This window comes from Chanodichthys erythropterus, chromosome 18 (genome assembly GCF_024489055.1).
Source record: "Chanodichthys erythropterus isolate Z2021 chromosome 18, ASM2448905v1, whole genome shotgun sequence".
Taxonomy (NCBI): Eukaryota; Metazoa; Chordata; class Actinopteri; order Cypriniformes; family Xenocyprididae; genus Chanodichthys; species Chanodichthys erythropterus.
The window spans coordinates 21,085,592-21,102,806 of record NC_090238.1 but is presented as its reverse complement, the minus strand read 5'-3'; the positions used below and the strand labels follow the sequence as shown (position 1 = coordinate 21,102,806).

At 37.7% G+C, this 17,215-nt stretch overlaps 1 protein-coding gene across 2 annotated transcripts in view; it reads right to left on the bottom strand.

Annotated features, from left to right (window-relative positions):
- The window catches only part of ehbp1 (EH domain binding protein 1), a 153,409-nt gene that overhangs the window by 90,257 nt on the left and 45,937 nt on the right, over positions 1-17,215 (bottom strand). For both annotated transcript variants that reach the window (XM_067366969.1, XM_067366970.1), the window contains exons 6-10: positions 15,188-15,369; positions 10,080-10,219; positions 7,942-8,067; positions 7,258-7,534; positions 3,994-4,225 (exon numbers count right to left, since the gene is read on the bottom strand). In XM_067366969.1, the coding sequence (XP_067223070.1) occupies positions 3,994-4,225; positions 7,258-7,534; positions 7,942-8,067; positions 10,080-10,219; positions 15,188-15,369 (957 nt within the window). The remainder of the gene's footprint in view (positions 1-3,993; positions 4,226-7,257; positions 7,535-7,941; positions 8,068-10,079; positions 10,220-15,187; positions 15,370-17,215) is intronic.

The following is a 17,215-nucleotide window of genomic DNA, read 5'->3' as shown; positions in this document are numbered from 1 at the left end:
ACTTATAAAAACTGAGAAAACGGAAGGTTACTGCGCTAAATTATTTAGTCACGGTTTCTTCGAGGGAAAAGACAGATAAAATAAAACCCAAGTTAAAGTGAACATGACTGCACAAAGTTACTAACATCTTTGTCAAAACTTTGAGTTTTTCGTCTTGGTTGTGAGAGAACTAGCCCTAAAGACGGTACCGCCTCACTCCGGAGGGCTTTATGTAAATCTAAAGAGCTTTGCAGTGACTGCGTTTGCCGTTTCTTTATATTAAAATACAGACCATAATTTATGAAGCGTGAACTGATGAAAATCCGCAGATCAGTGCGTCCCTGTGTGGAAGACTGCTGTTAAACGACAGAGAGGAGAAAGGGGTGAGCAGGGAGGTGTAAAATCGCTTCACTGGAAAAGACAAACGACGACAGAGGAACGAGGGAGATAAAAAAGGAGGAGAAAAAGATGTACTAGTGAATCAGAACATCCCTTTCTACTTTCGCAGCCCAAGACATCCTATTCCACTCTTCCTTGATACGTCCAGATTAATTCTTCAACCCATTTCAAAAACAGCATCCTCAAATGCTAATATATCAAAGTTCTTGAGAGCTAAGTACAGTTATCTAGATCTTTTCATCCCTGAAAATAAAATGTGAAAATTACTAAACTTACTGTCACTTTTACATGTAGCTACCAGACAAAAGTCAGCTAGATGAATCTGGATACAAATACAAACTTAAAAGATGCATTCATTAGTTTGGTGCTAATAAAAAAAAGTTTTAAACATTAAAAAAAAGGGATATTCATTTTGAGGTTTGCAAAGCTCAAATATTAGGCAGTGTTAGCAGAATGACGATGAACTGAAGGGAGCATCCTTTGGAAAATATTAAAATCTATAGCAGATTGTGTTTACAAGACCATGATGACATTACCGTGCGCACCCCCAGATTCCCTCTGTGAACGTGTGTGTCTTCGGGGCTGCTTTAATCCAAAAACTACTTTCAACAGTTTCAACATTTCCATTTATTTTGTGTTTTCAGAGATTATCGCGGTGTCCTATTCATTTGTTTTTCAACCTGCACCTTCTGTCTCACCTCAGGTCTGCGTGTGTGAGAGGGGGTTCCTCCAGCAAACACATAAACACACATAGAAAAGTCATAAACAAGGCCTTTGGGCTTCCCCGTATCTTTATTCTGGATGTGTGTCTCTAGCTAATCCCATTTGACTTTTTTTCATGCTAAGGTCATCTCATACACCACACTCAGAGGAAACAACCTCTGCATGCATTGAAAGAATGGAATCATAATCCATACAAAGTGCATGTGGGATAGAGATCGAGGGAGCACATGATCAGAATAAATGGGGTTCTGCTGGATATGTGACATCTCTGATCAAAAACCGAACATTGAGAATCATTCTGACGGACCAATCACTCACGTTTTAGTCGGACAGATCTGCTGTGAGTCCAGCGGTGTACTCACTGGACAATTCAGAGCACAGATCCACATATCCATGAGCTGAAGCTTGGACCACTTCCTGAGGAGATGTTCTTATTTTCCTGATATCTATGTGTGTGTGTTTCCTCACAGGCCACTGAATTTGGGTAATTAAATGTTTAAGTTGGGCAGGACTTCTCAGGCGCGGACACACACACAAGTGCTGTGCTGTGATAAACCCCTCGCTATAATTAAATATGGACTACATTATAACGCACACACTCGCAGGCGTAAATAAAAACACTCGGCCTGTGGGGATTTAATCTGGCCATGTATAAGCCCCTCTGCAGCGGCCCGACGCCTTGCTCTCATTCACACTCGGTGGGCTTCCTTTCGCCCCCTGCACCCTACGCCCCACACCCTCAGCCAGAGAAGGACTGCAGAGCCAGTTAATTAGACTCACTAAAGCATTGAGTGAAGAGAATCATAATGCATATATAACGATCCTACAGAGCAGCTAATACATGCCTGTATTCAAATGCTCAGAGTGAAGCGTGCAGGAAGAGGACAGAAAGCAGACGAGAGGGATGGAGTGAGTGGTCCTGGATGTCAAAAAGTAAAATGAAAGGGGAAAACAAGAAATGTGGAACTGTTCGAAAAAAGGAGTGACTGAATTATACTTTTTTAATAACTATATAATATTTAATAACATTATATAGTTATTTCAGAGTGACCAAAATGAAAACTAGATTTACCTTTTCCTGAAGGAAATGACATGCCCAAATTACAATTTACTTTCTATTAAAAATCTGGATGTTTCACAACTCACAATCACAAGACAGTATGCAAATATTTGTGACATCATCACTGGCAGTTTTCTATAACTGAGATTTAATTAATAAAAAGATTAATTACAGTATGTCAGGCAGGAAATACAATCCTTCACCTATCATCCATCAACCTCAAATATGGCTTATCATTTGAACATGTAAGTAGTAGCAATTTTACAGGGCTGCTCGATCTAACATTAACCTAGATAACTGTGTGCTATTATTAGGCACATATCCAAGTGTTTGTGTGGAATGTGGAAGCTGAAGTATTAGTGCGCTTACTGCATGACATGGAGGCGCCGGTGCGATCACTTGCATTTTTTCTGATAACAGCGGAATCAACTATATATATTCAGGAATTTTTGGTCATACAGATAAGAGTATTACATCATTAGAAACTAAAGGGTTTACTTTTATTTGTGTAAACTCACAATAACAAGAAAATATTGCGCCTTTGTAAAAATAAAGAAAACAAACAGCATGCGCTTTCTGCCGTCTCGGTCTCCGTGAACTGGAGCGCATCACAAAAATAAACCGAAACTTAGCATATAGGCTACTTGCCTCACAGACATGAGAAATATACCTATAGAGAGCTTGAAATGTGTACTTTTAAACAAACCAATTCAAATAGAAAAGAAATACTCTCTCCTGACTATACTATACAAGTCAGCATCGTCAACTTCATCTTTGCAGCTGACACTGACTCAAAACAGTAGTTTATTAATAAATAATTAAAATGTCTACTTGCTATTTTTTCCTGACAAATTCATAATCATTAGGCTACTTTTGCCGCGGGTTTTGCGGCAAGCTTTATGTGTGCGTTTGAGCGCAAAATAGGCTATATTACGCTTATATATATGTTAAAGGTGCTCAAAGTGATCCTGGGTGGAGTAACTTCCTGTTGACGTTCGAAGTGTTGTCAAACAAAACAGAAGCTAGCTAGACCCTCTCTCCTCCTCACCCTCCCCCCCATGCTTCCTGAAACAGTCATGAACGCGCATTTAAAATCATTCTTGTCGGTTATTGGCTGGAGCATGTTTATTATGATTCGTGGTCCAGGCTACACCAGTTTGTTTTTATTGCCGTTTTTGGAGCTTGTGGCGACTATAGAGACCGTGTTTTTTTACAGTGTGTTCAGGGGACAGGCAGCTAGCGGATAGTGAGGAGATGTTAGAGCACTTAGAGCACCTTTAAGCGCTCGTTATGGTTTAGTATTCTCATCAGTATATATTAAAGTAATTTAGTTAATATAAATGTGCGAATAGTTGACTAATGGCTTAAATGAATGACTAATAGTTGACTAGAAAGATCTTTAGCCGGGGGCAGCCCTCATTAAAAGTATAAAGTATTCAAAAATACAGGCAAAGAAGTATATAGTTTAAAGTGAAAGCTAGTATTTATCTACCAAAGAAAGATCAATGGAGTTTGTATAGCTGTGTTCCAAAACCTACTGAGCTGCCTACTTGGACAGCATCATAGGCGCATTACCTAAATAAAGCCTTTTTCGAAAGGTAGACTGGTCTGTGAACTACCCTTGTGGTCATAATCTTAGACAGCATTTCATCACAATGCAATGTGACAAGCTCAGTAAAAACTGATATGCATTTCATTCAATACCAAAATAAAAATATTTCAGTCTAATAAAAAATTAACTATTGGATTGACTTTTTTTTTCATGCTTATTAGTGCATCACATTGATAGCACAACAACATGCCAAACTCTATTGGAAATAAAGTCAACTTACCTTAGGCGAGGATGAGGCCAACTCTCTCCCTATCACAGCTGTGACAGCTGAGGGTGCCAGGGCAGGTGGAGTAGATGTTCCTTCTGGAGCTAAAGTCTTTGGTGTGAGGCCTCCAGGGGCCACAGCAGGGTTGGGTCCAGCAATAGGAGGCTGAGGGGCCCGGCGTTTGGTGCTCATATCTGAAGTGTTGCTGTCTGCACTGGAGGATCTGGGCTCATAGAACGGGTTTGATCTGAGAGTGGGAGAACAAACTGTTGTATGAGCAATAAAGCTTAAGCAAATTGGTGAATCACAGTAGAAATGGGATAGCTGTGTTTTTGTTCACTCAACATGTAATTACCAATTAAAATTTGTTAGTTTAAAATATTTAGATTTTCTGCACCTTTCCACTTGTCTGTCTGTTACATGTATGTGTGGCTGTCTTCAGGTAAAGGAGGCATCAGCGAACATTATTAGCCAATAAAACGCTCTGCTGACTACGAGAAGGACCAGGTGCTCCAGAGGTCACATCTTATGAACTTTGACCTATGGCCTCGTCAGAGGGCTCACTGACAGGCGGACACAGACGTCCGTTGGCATCAATACACACTGCTGTGTAAAGGTCCATCACTCATCACAGACACACATACATGAACACACACACAATGAAGAGAAAAGACTGAGCAGGTATTCAGCTGAAAGACAAGGTTAAAGACAAAGTATCCCAAGCTTCCAAGCTTATGGACAAAGACAGAGAGCGAGAGAGCAAGAGAGAGTGAGAAAAGAGGTAGGAAAGAGCTGACAGAAATGCAAACAAGTTAAGAAGTGGAAAGTGCAGTCAAAACAACTAGAGGTGAAAGAGAGGACGAGAGACAGAAAAAGAAAGATAGAAAGCAAATTAGAAAGAGAAGGTATAAGAGATATTTGACAATATGAGTCAGATCAGTTATAAAAAATATATATATGTCTCAAGTACAGTATAACCTTTTAAAGCCAATCCTGTGACAACAAAATTGAGAAAAAAATATCATTTTAAATATTATATAATATTGATATAAATATTAATATTTATTATATAAATAAATATTTATCTATATAAATTCTAGCTTCTTTTTTTTAAGAAAAATAAATAAATTTGAGTATATTCACACAATACAGGTATATTTAACATATTTTGTCTTTCAAATATATTTACCATATATTTCAAAAGTTTCAGTCAGATTTTTTGAAAGACAATTCTTTTATTCAGCAATAATGCATTAAAAGTGACAGTAAAGACAATTATAATATTAGAAATAGGACTGTCAAGCGATTCAAATTTGTAATCTAATTGATTACATGATGTGGCGATTAATTAATTAATTAATTGCAATTTAATCGCACATCAATTTAGGCAGAGAAACTACTCCCAAAAGATCATTTGAAGTCATCATTGTGTAAAGCATCAAATAGACATTACAAAAAGTAGCTCCAGAAAGAAATATTTTATTCGATCCAACATAGAATTTTTTACACATTAACTTTTGGACCATGAGGTTGAGTAAATGATGACTGAATTTTCATTTTTGTGTGAACTATACCTTTATTTTTATTAATATGGAAATATGAAATTATTTAAAATTAGACTTTAAAGGTGCTCTAAGTGATGTCACACGTTTTTAGGCCAAAACATTTTTGTCACATACAGGAAACATCTCCTCACTATCCGCTAGCTGCCTGTCCCCTGAACACACTGTAAAAAAACGCGGTCTCTGTAGTCGCCACAAGCTCCAAAAACGGCAACAAAAACTACCTGGTGTAGCCTGGACCACAAATCATAATAAACATGCTCTAGCCAATAACCGACAAGAATGATTTTAAATGCGCGTTCATGACTGTTTCAGGAAGCACGGAGGGGAGGGGGAGGAGGAGGAGGAGGAGGAGGAGGGAGGGTCTAGCTAGCCTCTGTTTTGCTTGACAACACTTCGAACGTCAACAGGAAGTTACTCCACCCAGGATCGCTTAGAGCACCTTTAAGTAAGAAACAAACTTCCAGTAGGTGGCGGTAAATGTCTTAATGATGAAATCGTTCATTCATTCAGTCGACTCAAACGAATGATTAATTCAGGAGTGAAGTAGCTTAAATGGTTATCTTCACTTCAGGCTTGTGGACTTGAAGTGGTGCTACACAGACCAATCGGTATATGACATCAAAGTACCACGATTAGCGAACAGGCGGCTGTTTGCTTCTGAATCTCTCTTGCTGTACTTTGATGTCATACACCGATTGGTCTGAGCAGCGTCATTTCATGTCCAAGTCTTTTACGAATGGTCCGCTGAATCATTGGTTTCACTCGCTCGTTCGTTCAAAACATGGATTCAGACATGAAACACTGCTGTGCACTGCGTGGAGATGAACAGTTCTGCTTTGTCTTTATATTTTCATTAGCAAAATTGAACAAAATAGACAATAGTGTGTCTAAAGTAACACAATATTAACTTATTAACTGAACTGTTGTATAAAATTAATTACAATTGCTCTCATTATATAGGCTATAGAACAAAAACAGCACTCCTGTAATATTGCACTTATTACTCATGTGGTATATGATCTAAATATGAGACAAAAACTCAAACAGGGGCATTTTTGCCCCCATATCTTGAAATGTAGGGACTTTATGACTGCATTCTTTAGGCTTCATCACACAATGAGTTGTTGCCCTGCATCATATTAATCATCAAACAACTATGTAATGTCAAATGACCTGCATAGGTCTGGGGCGAGGCAAGTGCGTTAAATGCGTAAAAAATTTAACACACTATTTTTTACCTATTTTTTAAACTAATTAACACATTAAATCCACAGCCCTTGTTATAATAGATTTCTATTTTAAATATATGTCGTTCTAAAAAGTTTTTCATTCTGCTTTCATTATCTCTACATAACGTCAGGTTTGGAAACGCGTGCCCCTGCTGGAGCACTGTGAGTGAGTGAGGGACGAGAGAAATGCAGAGATGAACAGACAAGGCCAAAGAATGTGGGGAACAACAGACGCCTTGTTCCTGCTGAAAGAACTCGCTCACCACTTTCTTCTCTTCCGACAAGTGCTTTTCTCCTTCGCTCATACACACATGCGCACACAGACGCGCACACACACACACACGCTCTCATGTACTACTAATGAACAATAGAAGAGCAAACAGAGGTCAAATTTTGTGTGTTTCTGAACTGAAATGTTTTGTCAATTAAAAAAAAAAAATCACTTAAAATAGTCCCACAGTGTATCCCAGAATTCCTAGACTTACTCATCAAGCTCATCCTCCTCTGTCCTGGTTGTGTTGGCATACAGGTATTTGCTCATGTCCACTGGCCGGACGTTCTTCCTCTTGCTACTTCTGGGTGGAGAGATTTTAGGCTGGGGGTCAGGCTCGGGTTCAGGTTCGTCAAACGGGTTCCCATATTGAGAAGGATCCGGGTCTGTGTCAGTCTCATCAAATGGGTTTGAGGGATAAGAGGTGTCCTGATCATACACAGGCTCATGATCTTTGACAGTGGGCCGCACATGGGACTCAGGAGATGGTTCTAGAAATACACAAGCAATGCAAAACATGCCCAACTGTATTATTTAAATTAAACCCATGATTACAGCACTATAAAAGTCACTTCTTCAATTTCAAGTCAAGTCACCTTCATATATAGCACTTTATATAATACAGATTGTTTCAAAACAGCTTGTACAGAAGCTCTAAAATGAAAATAGTGTCAACGTTCAGCTGTTGATTCAATTCAGTTGTAAAGATAGTATCCCTAGTATCAAATGCATTTATATAATTAAATATTATCTTAAAGATTTTCCAAAATCCAGCTGCAGTAAACATTCCCTTTTCACTTAATACATCAACACACATCTCAGATTGTTAATGAGTACAACCTGCCCTGTTGATAAAGGGGCAAAGGGGTCACACAAAGGGTCAAGGGTCACTCCTTACCATCCTCATCCGGGTCACCAAAAGGGTTAAGGTCAACCGGGTCATTAGGTTCATCGAAGGGGTTGGAGCTCATGTTGCTCTGGTCTTGGTCCTCCTGATCCAGGAAGTTCAACTTACTGATCAGCTCTAAACCGTCAACATCCATCCACAATGATAACAGAAGAGAAAGGGAAAAAGAACATCATTCATCAGTCCAAAAAAAAAAAAAAAAAAAAAAAAAAAAACAATCCACGACAATAAAACATGAATTATCAGGTGAAACCTTTAAAAAAAAAAAAAAAAAAAAAAGCAAAACTATGGTAAAAATAACCAATAAATAAATTGTTGACATCTGCACTTTGAAGTGAACCGCACCAAGATCCTTCAGATCCAGAGCCGATGTAGGGTTTCATTCTGAATCATTACTCCCAACATGAGCCAGCTGGCCAAAAAACAGTGTGTGTGCAGGGTGTGAGAGTGAAGTGCTCTCTGAGGTGATAAGAAAGGTGTGACGTCTCTGTTCACTCCACCACCATGGCACCCTGGCCCATATTAGGCCATCAGAGCGCTCAACCACATGACCAGAGGCATCTTTAAAGACATGTGTTCCAGGATCATCAACTCCATGGTCATGGAAACAAAGCTTTTCAGTGCGTAGTTGGGTTCACTACAAACTGCAGAAAGTGGAACGAGGGCACAAGATCACAAATGAAGAACGCTAAATAAGGAGAAAAATATAGCATGTGGGGGAAAAAAATATTGTTGAACTTAACAGATGCTCAAATACACAACCACAGGGATGGGAAAAAAAGGAGAGAAGGAGAAAGAAAGAGATAGAGTGTGAACAAAAGAATGAAAGAAGGTGAAAGCTGAAAGACCTTCAGAAGAGGAGGCAGGTTTATTTGCTTGCTTTAGGCAGTCATCTGGATCTCCATCTATTGAGCTGAGAGCATTCAGCTGCCTCACAATTTCTGCAAACAGCACAACATATACTCACTCAAACCTGTATAATGCAATCAGAGGTATACAATACATACAGTGTGTGTGTCTCTGAGAGTCTGAAATGTGTCTTCGCTCTAACAAACTGTTAAAAACAGATCGGACGGCATTGCTATGGCAACAAAGAGATTGCTAAACCCATACAATGAATAAACAACTCAAGCATTTCCATAGGAGCTCCATACATACACTTATACAGGGATAAAAGCACTTGGGCTTAATGTTAAGACTCCACAGTCTGAGGGGTGATGGGGGGCTGGATTATATCACAGTATCTTACACACAAACACATATGCACATGCAAATGCAAACAAACACTCATAGGACATATGTTGGATGGACCTTATCACACACATCATAAACAAGCAGTGCAATGTGTATGAAAACCTACAAAAAAGCAGCCAATAAACAAACTTGACCAAAAACAGAACAATGTAAACAAGGACAATAAGTCTCCATTTGCAGAGGCAAATGCACACATATGTGCACACGCAGACAGAAACTAAACCACAAAAGAAAAAATAAACTGTAGCTCAAATGAAACAGTTGTACATGAACTGAACTGAGACTGAAGAAATTAAGAGTGAAGAATGATACGCTGAAATTTACAAGGGACCTAAAATCCACACACATCTATTCTAGTTCTTCAATTGCAATCAAGAAATAAATATCTGGCTTATACACTTTATACAACTGAACCATACAGTCTTCAGTAACTACATCTGGGAAATTCTAGGGGGGAAAAAACAGAAAAGAAGAAACAAAACAAAACAAAAAACAAGGGGAAAAAAGCAAAAAGACATAAAAAATATATAAAAATTAATAGATTTACTGTATATAACAGAATTAATAATTATAAAACAAAAGAAAAATAACAATTAAAAAAATGAAAATACAAGAAACAATAAAATAGAACATATCAACAAATAGAACAGAATAAACCAAAACAAAAAAAAACTTCTGAAAAACTTACATTTCACTGCATTTGTACTGCTGTGTAATACTGTGCAAACAATTAGAACTGGAACAGATTAAACAAATGAACAGAACAAAAAGAAAAACAAACTAGAAACAGAAAATCTCTGTGGTGGTTTTGTGTTTGTACAGAATTATCAGATCCACTGGTAAAGGGTTTTCATATGAAATCAAGCAAGTCTCACCTGTGATCTTGGCGGCCTTCTCCTCCTGGTTCACTCGGTTCTCCTCATCTTCCTCATTCTCTTCTTCAAAATCATCCAGATTGCCGATATCAGCCTGCTTCATGCTCATCAGACTGGCCAGACTCTGCATATCTTCATCACTACACACAGAAAGAGAAAGAGACAAAAGCTCAGTATAAATCTAATGAAATTATCATAAATGAGACACTTCACACGGTACTCATTAGGACTGCAGGCCTAGACAGAATCCGAGGACTTGTTTTGCACTTATTTTGGCACAAAATGAATCTGAAATGGATTTAACTAGAGTTAAATTAAGAACAGATTAAGTATTGTTCATTTATTTGTTTGATAACTCCTTCAGACTTGCATAAAACACTGAAAACCGTTAGTAAAAAGTGAATATAGCCTTCCATTCACTGTGCGTTTGTGTAAAAAACATTTTGTCACACTGAAGGAGATGGATGGAAGGAGAGAAGAAAGCCAGGTTGACATAGAGAGAGCGAGAGATGATTGTGTAAAGGGAATGCCCTTCATGGTCCTGCTCATAAGAGGCAGTGCAATACGGACATGCATTCCAGCCAGGGCATTCACAAGCACGGCGAGATAACGCTCCAGGATTAACTCCCTCTCTCCCTTCCAATGTCCCCGTTTTCTCGTTCTCTCTGTCTATCTCACATTTCTTTATGAATGCGGTCCAGTCTTTCTCTGGCGGGCATGGAGCTTATTTGAACTTATGTAATGGGGTTTATTTGTGTGCTGTTGACATGATTCCCATGGGTTAAGAGCGGTTACACTTCCGCCACATAACCTCTGTCACACACATGCCACAAAAGCCACACAAACACACATATCTCATATAGTACAAAGGAGAAATCACATACACTCATACAATCTTCTTGCCTCCTTTATTTAGAGGCAGGCAGAGATCAGAAGCAAAAAAGAGGGAAAGCATGGATATTGCGAGATGAGTGAAGGAAAGATATTTACACTCTCAAGGCCAGTGGCTGGAAATATTCAATCTGACTTCTGTTTGTTGTGACAAGCATGTCAAAGAGCAACAGCTCATGTCTTAGGCAAAGTTCTCCAACAGGATTTGATTTCTGATCTTCTGAAATTTTCTTAGCAACAATACCCAGGAAAAAAAAATTGTAAATTATTAGAAATAGAAATTGCCTCAAGTATTTCTTTCTAACTATGAATTGTATTTTAAATACAAACTAATAGAAAATCACTCAAAGTGTCAATCGCAGAATTGTTATATGTGACCCGTGCTGACAAAATGAGCCACAAAAATCTCTATGTAAAAACCTTTAAAATGATGTATGATTTGTTGGAATCCAACAAAAAATGACTGAGCTACTCCTGTTTGACGTCGATAGAGTCACCAAAGTCAATTTTGAGAAAAATACAGTTAAAGTTTTCTGAAGGTTCTAATACAAAATCACCTAGCAACCATACTTTAAAATCCCTGTTAATAACACTTAATTTGGCCCATACCTCATCAAAACCAAATATCTATAGGAATCGGGCGCTGTTGAGGCATCTTTGTGCGAGCGCTTCGGATCTGTCAGTCAGCGCGAATAAGACCGATTTGTTTACATCAGCAAAAGTTTGAAAAAAGAGTTTGAAAGTCCCATTTCATTGGTTCAGATTCATGCCATCAAAAATTCTTTATAAATATTCACAAAGTTGGAATGCTGCGCTTTAAAACAATACAAAACTAGGACACAAGTGGTGAAGCGAGCAGAGAAATTGCATTTTTCATGGACAAAAGAAAGATACTCCTCTCAGAAAACATTCAAATGAAGATACTTTTAGATGTTTAATTGCTATTTAAAGCATTTGGATCGCTAGAAGAGGGCTCAATGGACTCATTTTTGTGAAACCTCAAATTCCACCAAAATTGACATTTTTGAATTGTTTTGGCTGCAGTCCGTAATCAGCCCATGTGCATTCAGACTCATTTTGCCAGCATGGGTCATATACAGTGATGGAAATAACGGCGATATAAATAAACGGCGTTACTAACGGCGTTACTTTTTTCAGTAACGAGTAATCAAACGAATTACAGAGAAATTTCATAAGCAAGAGCAGATCATGTCACGAGTCGGATCAAGAATAACTTATTCTTAGACTTAAATTTAATATTGGGGGCATTCAAGTTATTTGACTTTTTTTTTTCTTTTTTTTTTTAAAGTAACGCAATAGTTACTTTCCCTGGTAATTAGTTACTTTTAAAATGATGTAACTCAGTTACTAACTCCATTACTATTTGTGAGAAGTAATTAGTAACTATAACTAATTACTTTTTTAAAGTAAGGTGCCCAACACTGGTCATATATATCCTCGACTGCAGTCAAGTAATTAAAAAAAATTTGTACAATAATAACTCTTTCCCACCAGTTTTTTTTTTTTTTTTTTTTTTTAATTATTAAAAAGTTGCCATCAAATATATGGAGTAGATTGCTTCCATCAATCCACAAAGCTTGCACAGTCCTATACCTCTTCCTGGGTCGGCATTTCATTCAGTAATGTAAGGTAGTTTTGATTTATATGCTGTTTAATGTATCAAGATTGCATAATTTTACATGTGCATAAGAAATGCTTTTATAGCTTGTTTCTGCTTCTTCGCCTGTTGTTTGATCTGGAGATTCTACATGCTTTCAAAAGATGTGTAATAGTGCCCCCTACGATATAACGATGAAAACATGGATTGCTGGAAAATTCTGTCAAAGGCAGGGAGTTAAAGGGTTAGTTTACCCAAAAATGAAAATTCTGTCATTATCTACTCACCCTTGTGTCGTTCCACATCCATAAGACCTTCGTTCATCTTCGGAACACAAATGAAGATATTTTTAATGAAATCTGAGTTTTCTTCATCCCTCCATAGTGATCCAACGCAACTTCCACTTTCAAGATCCAGAAAGATAGGAAAGACATCATTAAAGTACTCCATGTGACACCAATGGTTTAACCTCAGTTTTATGAAGCAACACAAGTGCTTTGTTTGCTCAAAGAAACACAATTTACCACTTAATTTACAAATTAATATTATCCAAAGCATCTTCACGTAACAATGTCAGCTTTTTCATGAACACAAAATGTATGCGTCGTGATGCTCTTGTGAATGCGCATTGCCGATCAATATTTTCGTAAATAAAGTGGTAAATTATGTTTTTTTTTGCACAAACAAACAAAAAAAAAAGAAAAAAAAAAAGAAAAAAAAAAGAAAAAAAACTTTTCATAAAATTGAGGTTAAACCAGTCACATGGAGTAATGATGTCTTTCCTACCTTTCTGGACCTTGAAAGTGGTAGTTAAGTTGGATGTTTCTATGGAGGGACAGAAAGCTCTCAGAATTCATTAAAAATATCTCTTTTTTGTTTTCCGAAGATGAACGAAGGTCTTATTAATGACAGAATTTTTATTTTTGGGTGAACTTACCCTTTAAAATGCAGTCACATTAAAGCTGCTGTCCGCAACTTTTTTTGTGTTCAAGGTTTACAAAAATTATATAATGAGAATGTACAACATGAATCCATTTTCCAAACTGTGTTTTTTTCTTACCCTGAATCATTATGGTAAACTTATAATAAGTGTTTATATTCGGACTATTTCAGACCGGACTGGTAGGACCCGCCGCAGAGTATCACAGTAACTGCGTGACTCACCATAGACATACACGGAGAAAAGTAGCTCCGGCTACAATGTTCTTCCGCAATACGCGTGCAGTACTGTTTATTAACCGCTAGAGGGCCAAAAATCATGGACTGCAGCTTTAATGAAATATTTCAAAACTTTGCAGATACAAAATGGCTCACTGTCTGTTGTCAATATGTAGCAAAATATGAAGCACAGCTTACACAGAAGTCAATTTTAAACCAAGAAGTTTTCTGTTGGTCAATGTGGTGAATCCGCTGTGAAATCTGCATGGGCAAATTGTCTGCCCTGATCGTGTGTATTCCTATGAAAATTTGCTGAACAATGGTAAATGTGACCACAACTTTAGTCCATCAAATGCACACTTTCTCTATTCAGACATATAATTCATTTGACATATTGCTTTTTGCATACTATCTAGCAGGAAATCTAGCTAGGTATGTTCAGTCTCTCTACTAAATTTTACTTAAAGGGTTAGTTCACCCCAAAATGAAAATTCTGTCATTAATTACTCGCCCTCAATGCTGTTCCACACTCGTAAGACTTTTGTTTATCTTCAGAAGAAAATGAACATCTTTTTAATGACAGAATGCTCTCAGATTTCCTTCCATTGACTGCCTTTGTAACTAACACTTTGACGCTTCAAAAACTTCATATAGAGATCAGAAAAATAATCCATATGAAACGAGCGGTTTAGTCCAATTTTTCTGAATAGAATCGATCGCTTGAATAACGCACAAGAGCAAACCTCTTCCTCAAGCTCAAATGAGATTCAGTCTCGTATGTTATACAGCACGTTTGAGCTTCCGGAAGAGGTTTGCTCTTGGCATCATTTAAGTTAGGTTGAGCTTCTGCTTATGTTCACTGATCAATGTTTACATGCGAGTAAAAGCCTAAATTAAATCTATTCATTATAACAAGCGATCGATTCTCTTCAGAAAATTTGGACTAAATTTCTGTCATTAAAAAGATCTTCATTTGTGTTCTAAAGATGAACGAAAGTCTTATGGGTGTGGAACGACAATGAGGGTGAGTAATTCACGACAGAATTTTCATTTTGAAATCTTGGTGGCTTTATGCATGGATTATTCCACATGTTTGTCGAGTTCTAAACTTCTGGCCTCTAAGTCCCACCCTGGCCAGAACATTCCCGAAAACAAGACAGAACAACCTCACAGGTGTGCATAAAAAGATGGGTTGAAATCAGAAAGGGAAAGAGAGAGAGAGGAAGGGCTGGAGAGGGGGGGTGAGAGAGGGAGAGATCCAGGAAAAGGAATGTTGGGAATGTGAGGTATTGTCACTTCCTATGTCACTGAGGCAAAAGGAAAAGTCACAGAGAGTGAAGAGAAAAGGAATGAGAGTGTAATTTGAAGTGGCAGCATTCCTTCAAGGTGGGTGTTGTCAGCTGGTTTTGGAGGTGTGGATGATGTAGTGAGCTGCTCTTACGTGGCTTTGCCCTCTCGCAGGAAGATGCAGGACAGGGAGAACTGCAGCGTTGCTGAAACCACTTTCTTGGACAGCGGCTTGAACTTGAGCTTGACGTCTGTCTGCGTGGGCATGGCACTGGCATACTGCTTCATGTTAATGCAGCTGGTGGCCAGCGCTTTCCGACGACCCGACGGCGATTCCTAAAATAACACACAAAATAGAGAAAATGCTGTTCACATGCTGTAAAAAAACAACAACAAAAAAAAACTATAAAACTATAATTAACCATAATTTAATTGCTACCAATACTACAAAAAACATCTGATTAAACAATATTTTCAACAATAGTTTCAAATGCCTTAAAATGCATATGGTAAAATAGCCCTATGATGCTTTACAAATAGAAAAAATAAACAATCAAAAAGAATGAATGAAAGTTGCTAATCTTCACACTAATGGGTAAAATCATTGCCTGTTTTAACATGTACAAAGCCCACACACAAATACAAACACACACACACCTAAACAGGGGAAACCAGCACTCCTGGAACATGTGCATACAGGTAGACCGTCTCAATGAAGTATGAACTAAACAGAATGCTAAAGATTCCAGCAAATAGAATGACACTGAATTCTCAACAGTGAGATGAAGTTTCATTTTGAAGCCATTTACTGGCATATGTCAAACCTCATTTTTCAAACCAAGAAAAGGTTGTATCAGAACTAAAAGGCATTCATTTGCCTAAATAATTTAAATAACCAAACTCAGTATACACCTCTGACACCAGTAGAGTGAACTGGCCTGTCATTATGGTCAATGGCGCCCCCTGTAGGTCAGAGGGTGGGGATATTCTAAAGAGACTAGAAAGGAAACTCAAAATGGCTTTGATTTTGCTTTATTTTAATTTTTTTTTTTGCCTTGTATGATTAATGAAGTCTGGTAAACATCAATTCTGATATCTCAGGTTACAGTTTCAGATTGTGTTTTAAAAAATAATGAGGAGAACAAAAGGGTTCGACACCAGCCATGTGCCTAAATGACTTCAGGGCGACAACATCTAATAAAAATAGAATAAAACAAAACACTAGCCCACCTGCACACTTTCCATTTGCCAGATAGGCCGGAAACCCAGTTGGAGACGTTCCCTGACCTGCCTCTTCTTATTAAACAAAGCCACAAAAAAAATATATCTTCACATTTTGTCTTTGTTCTTAGGGCATTTTCACAGCTTCCTGACTAAGTATCAGCCATTTGCTCCTAGATGAAAGTATCACTCTCAACCCGTGAAACATGTTTCAACACCAGCACAGGCCAGAAAAAAAATTGTTGATATTCAAAATCCATCTAAATTGATATATATTTCCTCTAATATGGCTTTCTTTTCTTTCTTTCTTTTTAAAACGGTGGAACATTTTAACCAAACAACATTTTTAACATGATTAATGCAAGAAGTAAAATACAGTAAAAGTTCATAATTAAAGAATCTGTTAATTCCAAATTGCTTTTTAATAAGTGAACATAAGATTATTATCATTTGAATTTAATTATTTATTTATTTTTAAATTTTTTTAAATGTATACAGTGTGCTCTTTTGCAAAAATATTTGAGTGACAATGCAAACTAACTGAATCAGAGTCATGAACTGGTTACTAAATCAATTCATTGAAATGAACACTGGAAATGACTCAAATTAGTCAAGCGCCTTTCTTGTCCGTCTCTATTGCTTTCTCTCTGTCTCACTTCTGTTTTAGGCCCTCTGCAAGTTTCCTCTCTTGCTTTAAACCATTTTTTGGCCCTCTGTTCAGCAAGTATTTATCCTTTTCAGCTTTCTCCATGGGTGAGATCCATATACTGTAGGCCTATTTTTCTGTCTTTTATGCTCTCTTCACTTTTATCTCATCAGGCCTGTTGCGCAGAGTAATCCAAAACAAAATGAGCAGAGAGAGAAATGAAGGCCCTGTGTATAACACACTCACGGCAGGCCTTTTAAAGAGCCTGTATTAATACACCTGACTGAGTGCATATGTGGAGCGACTACGTATAGA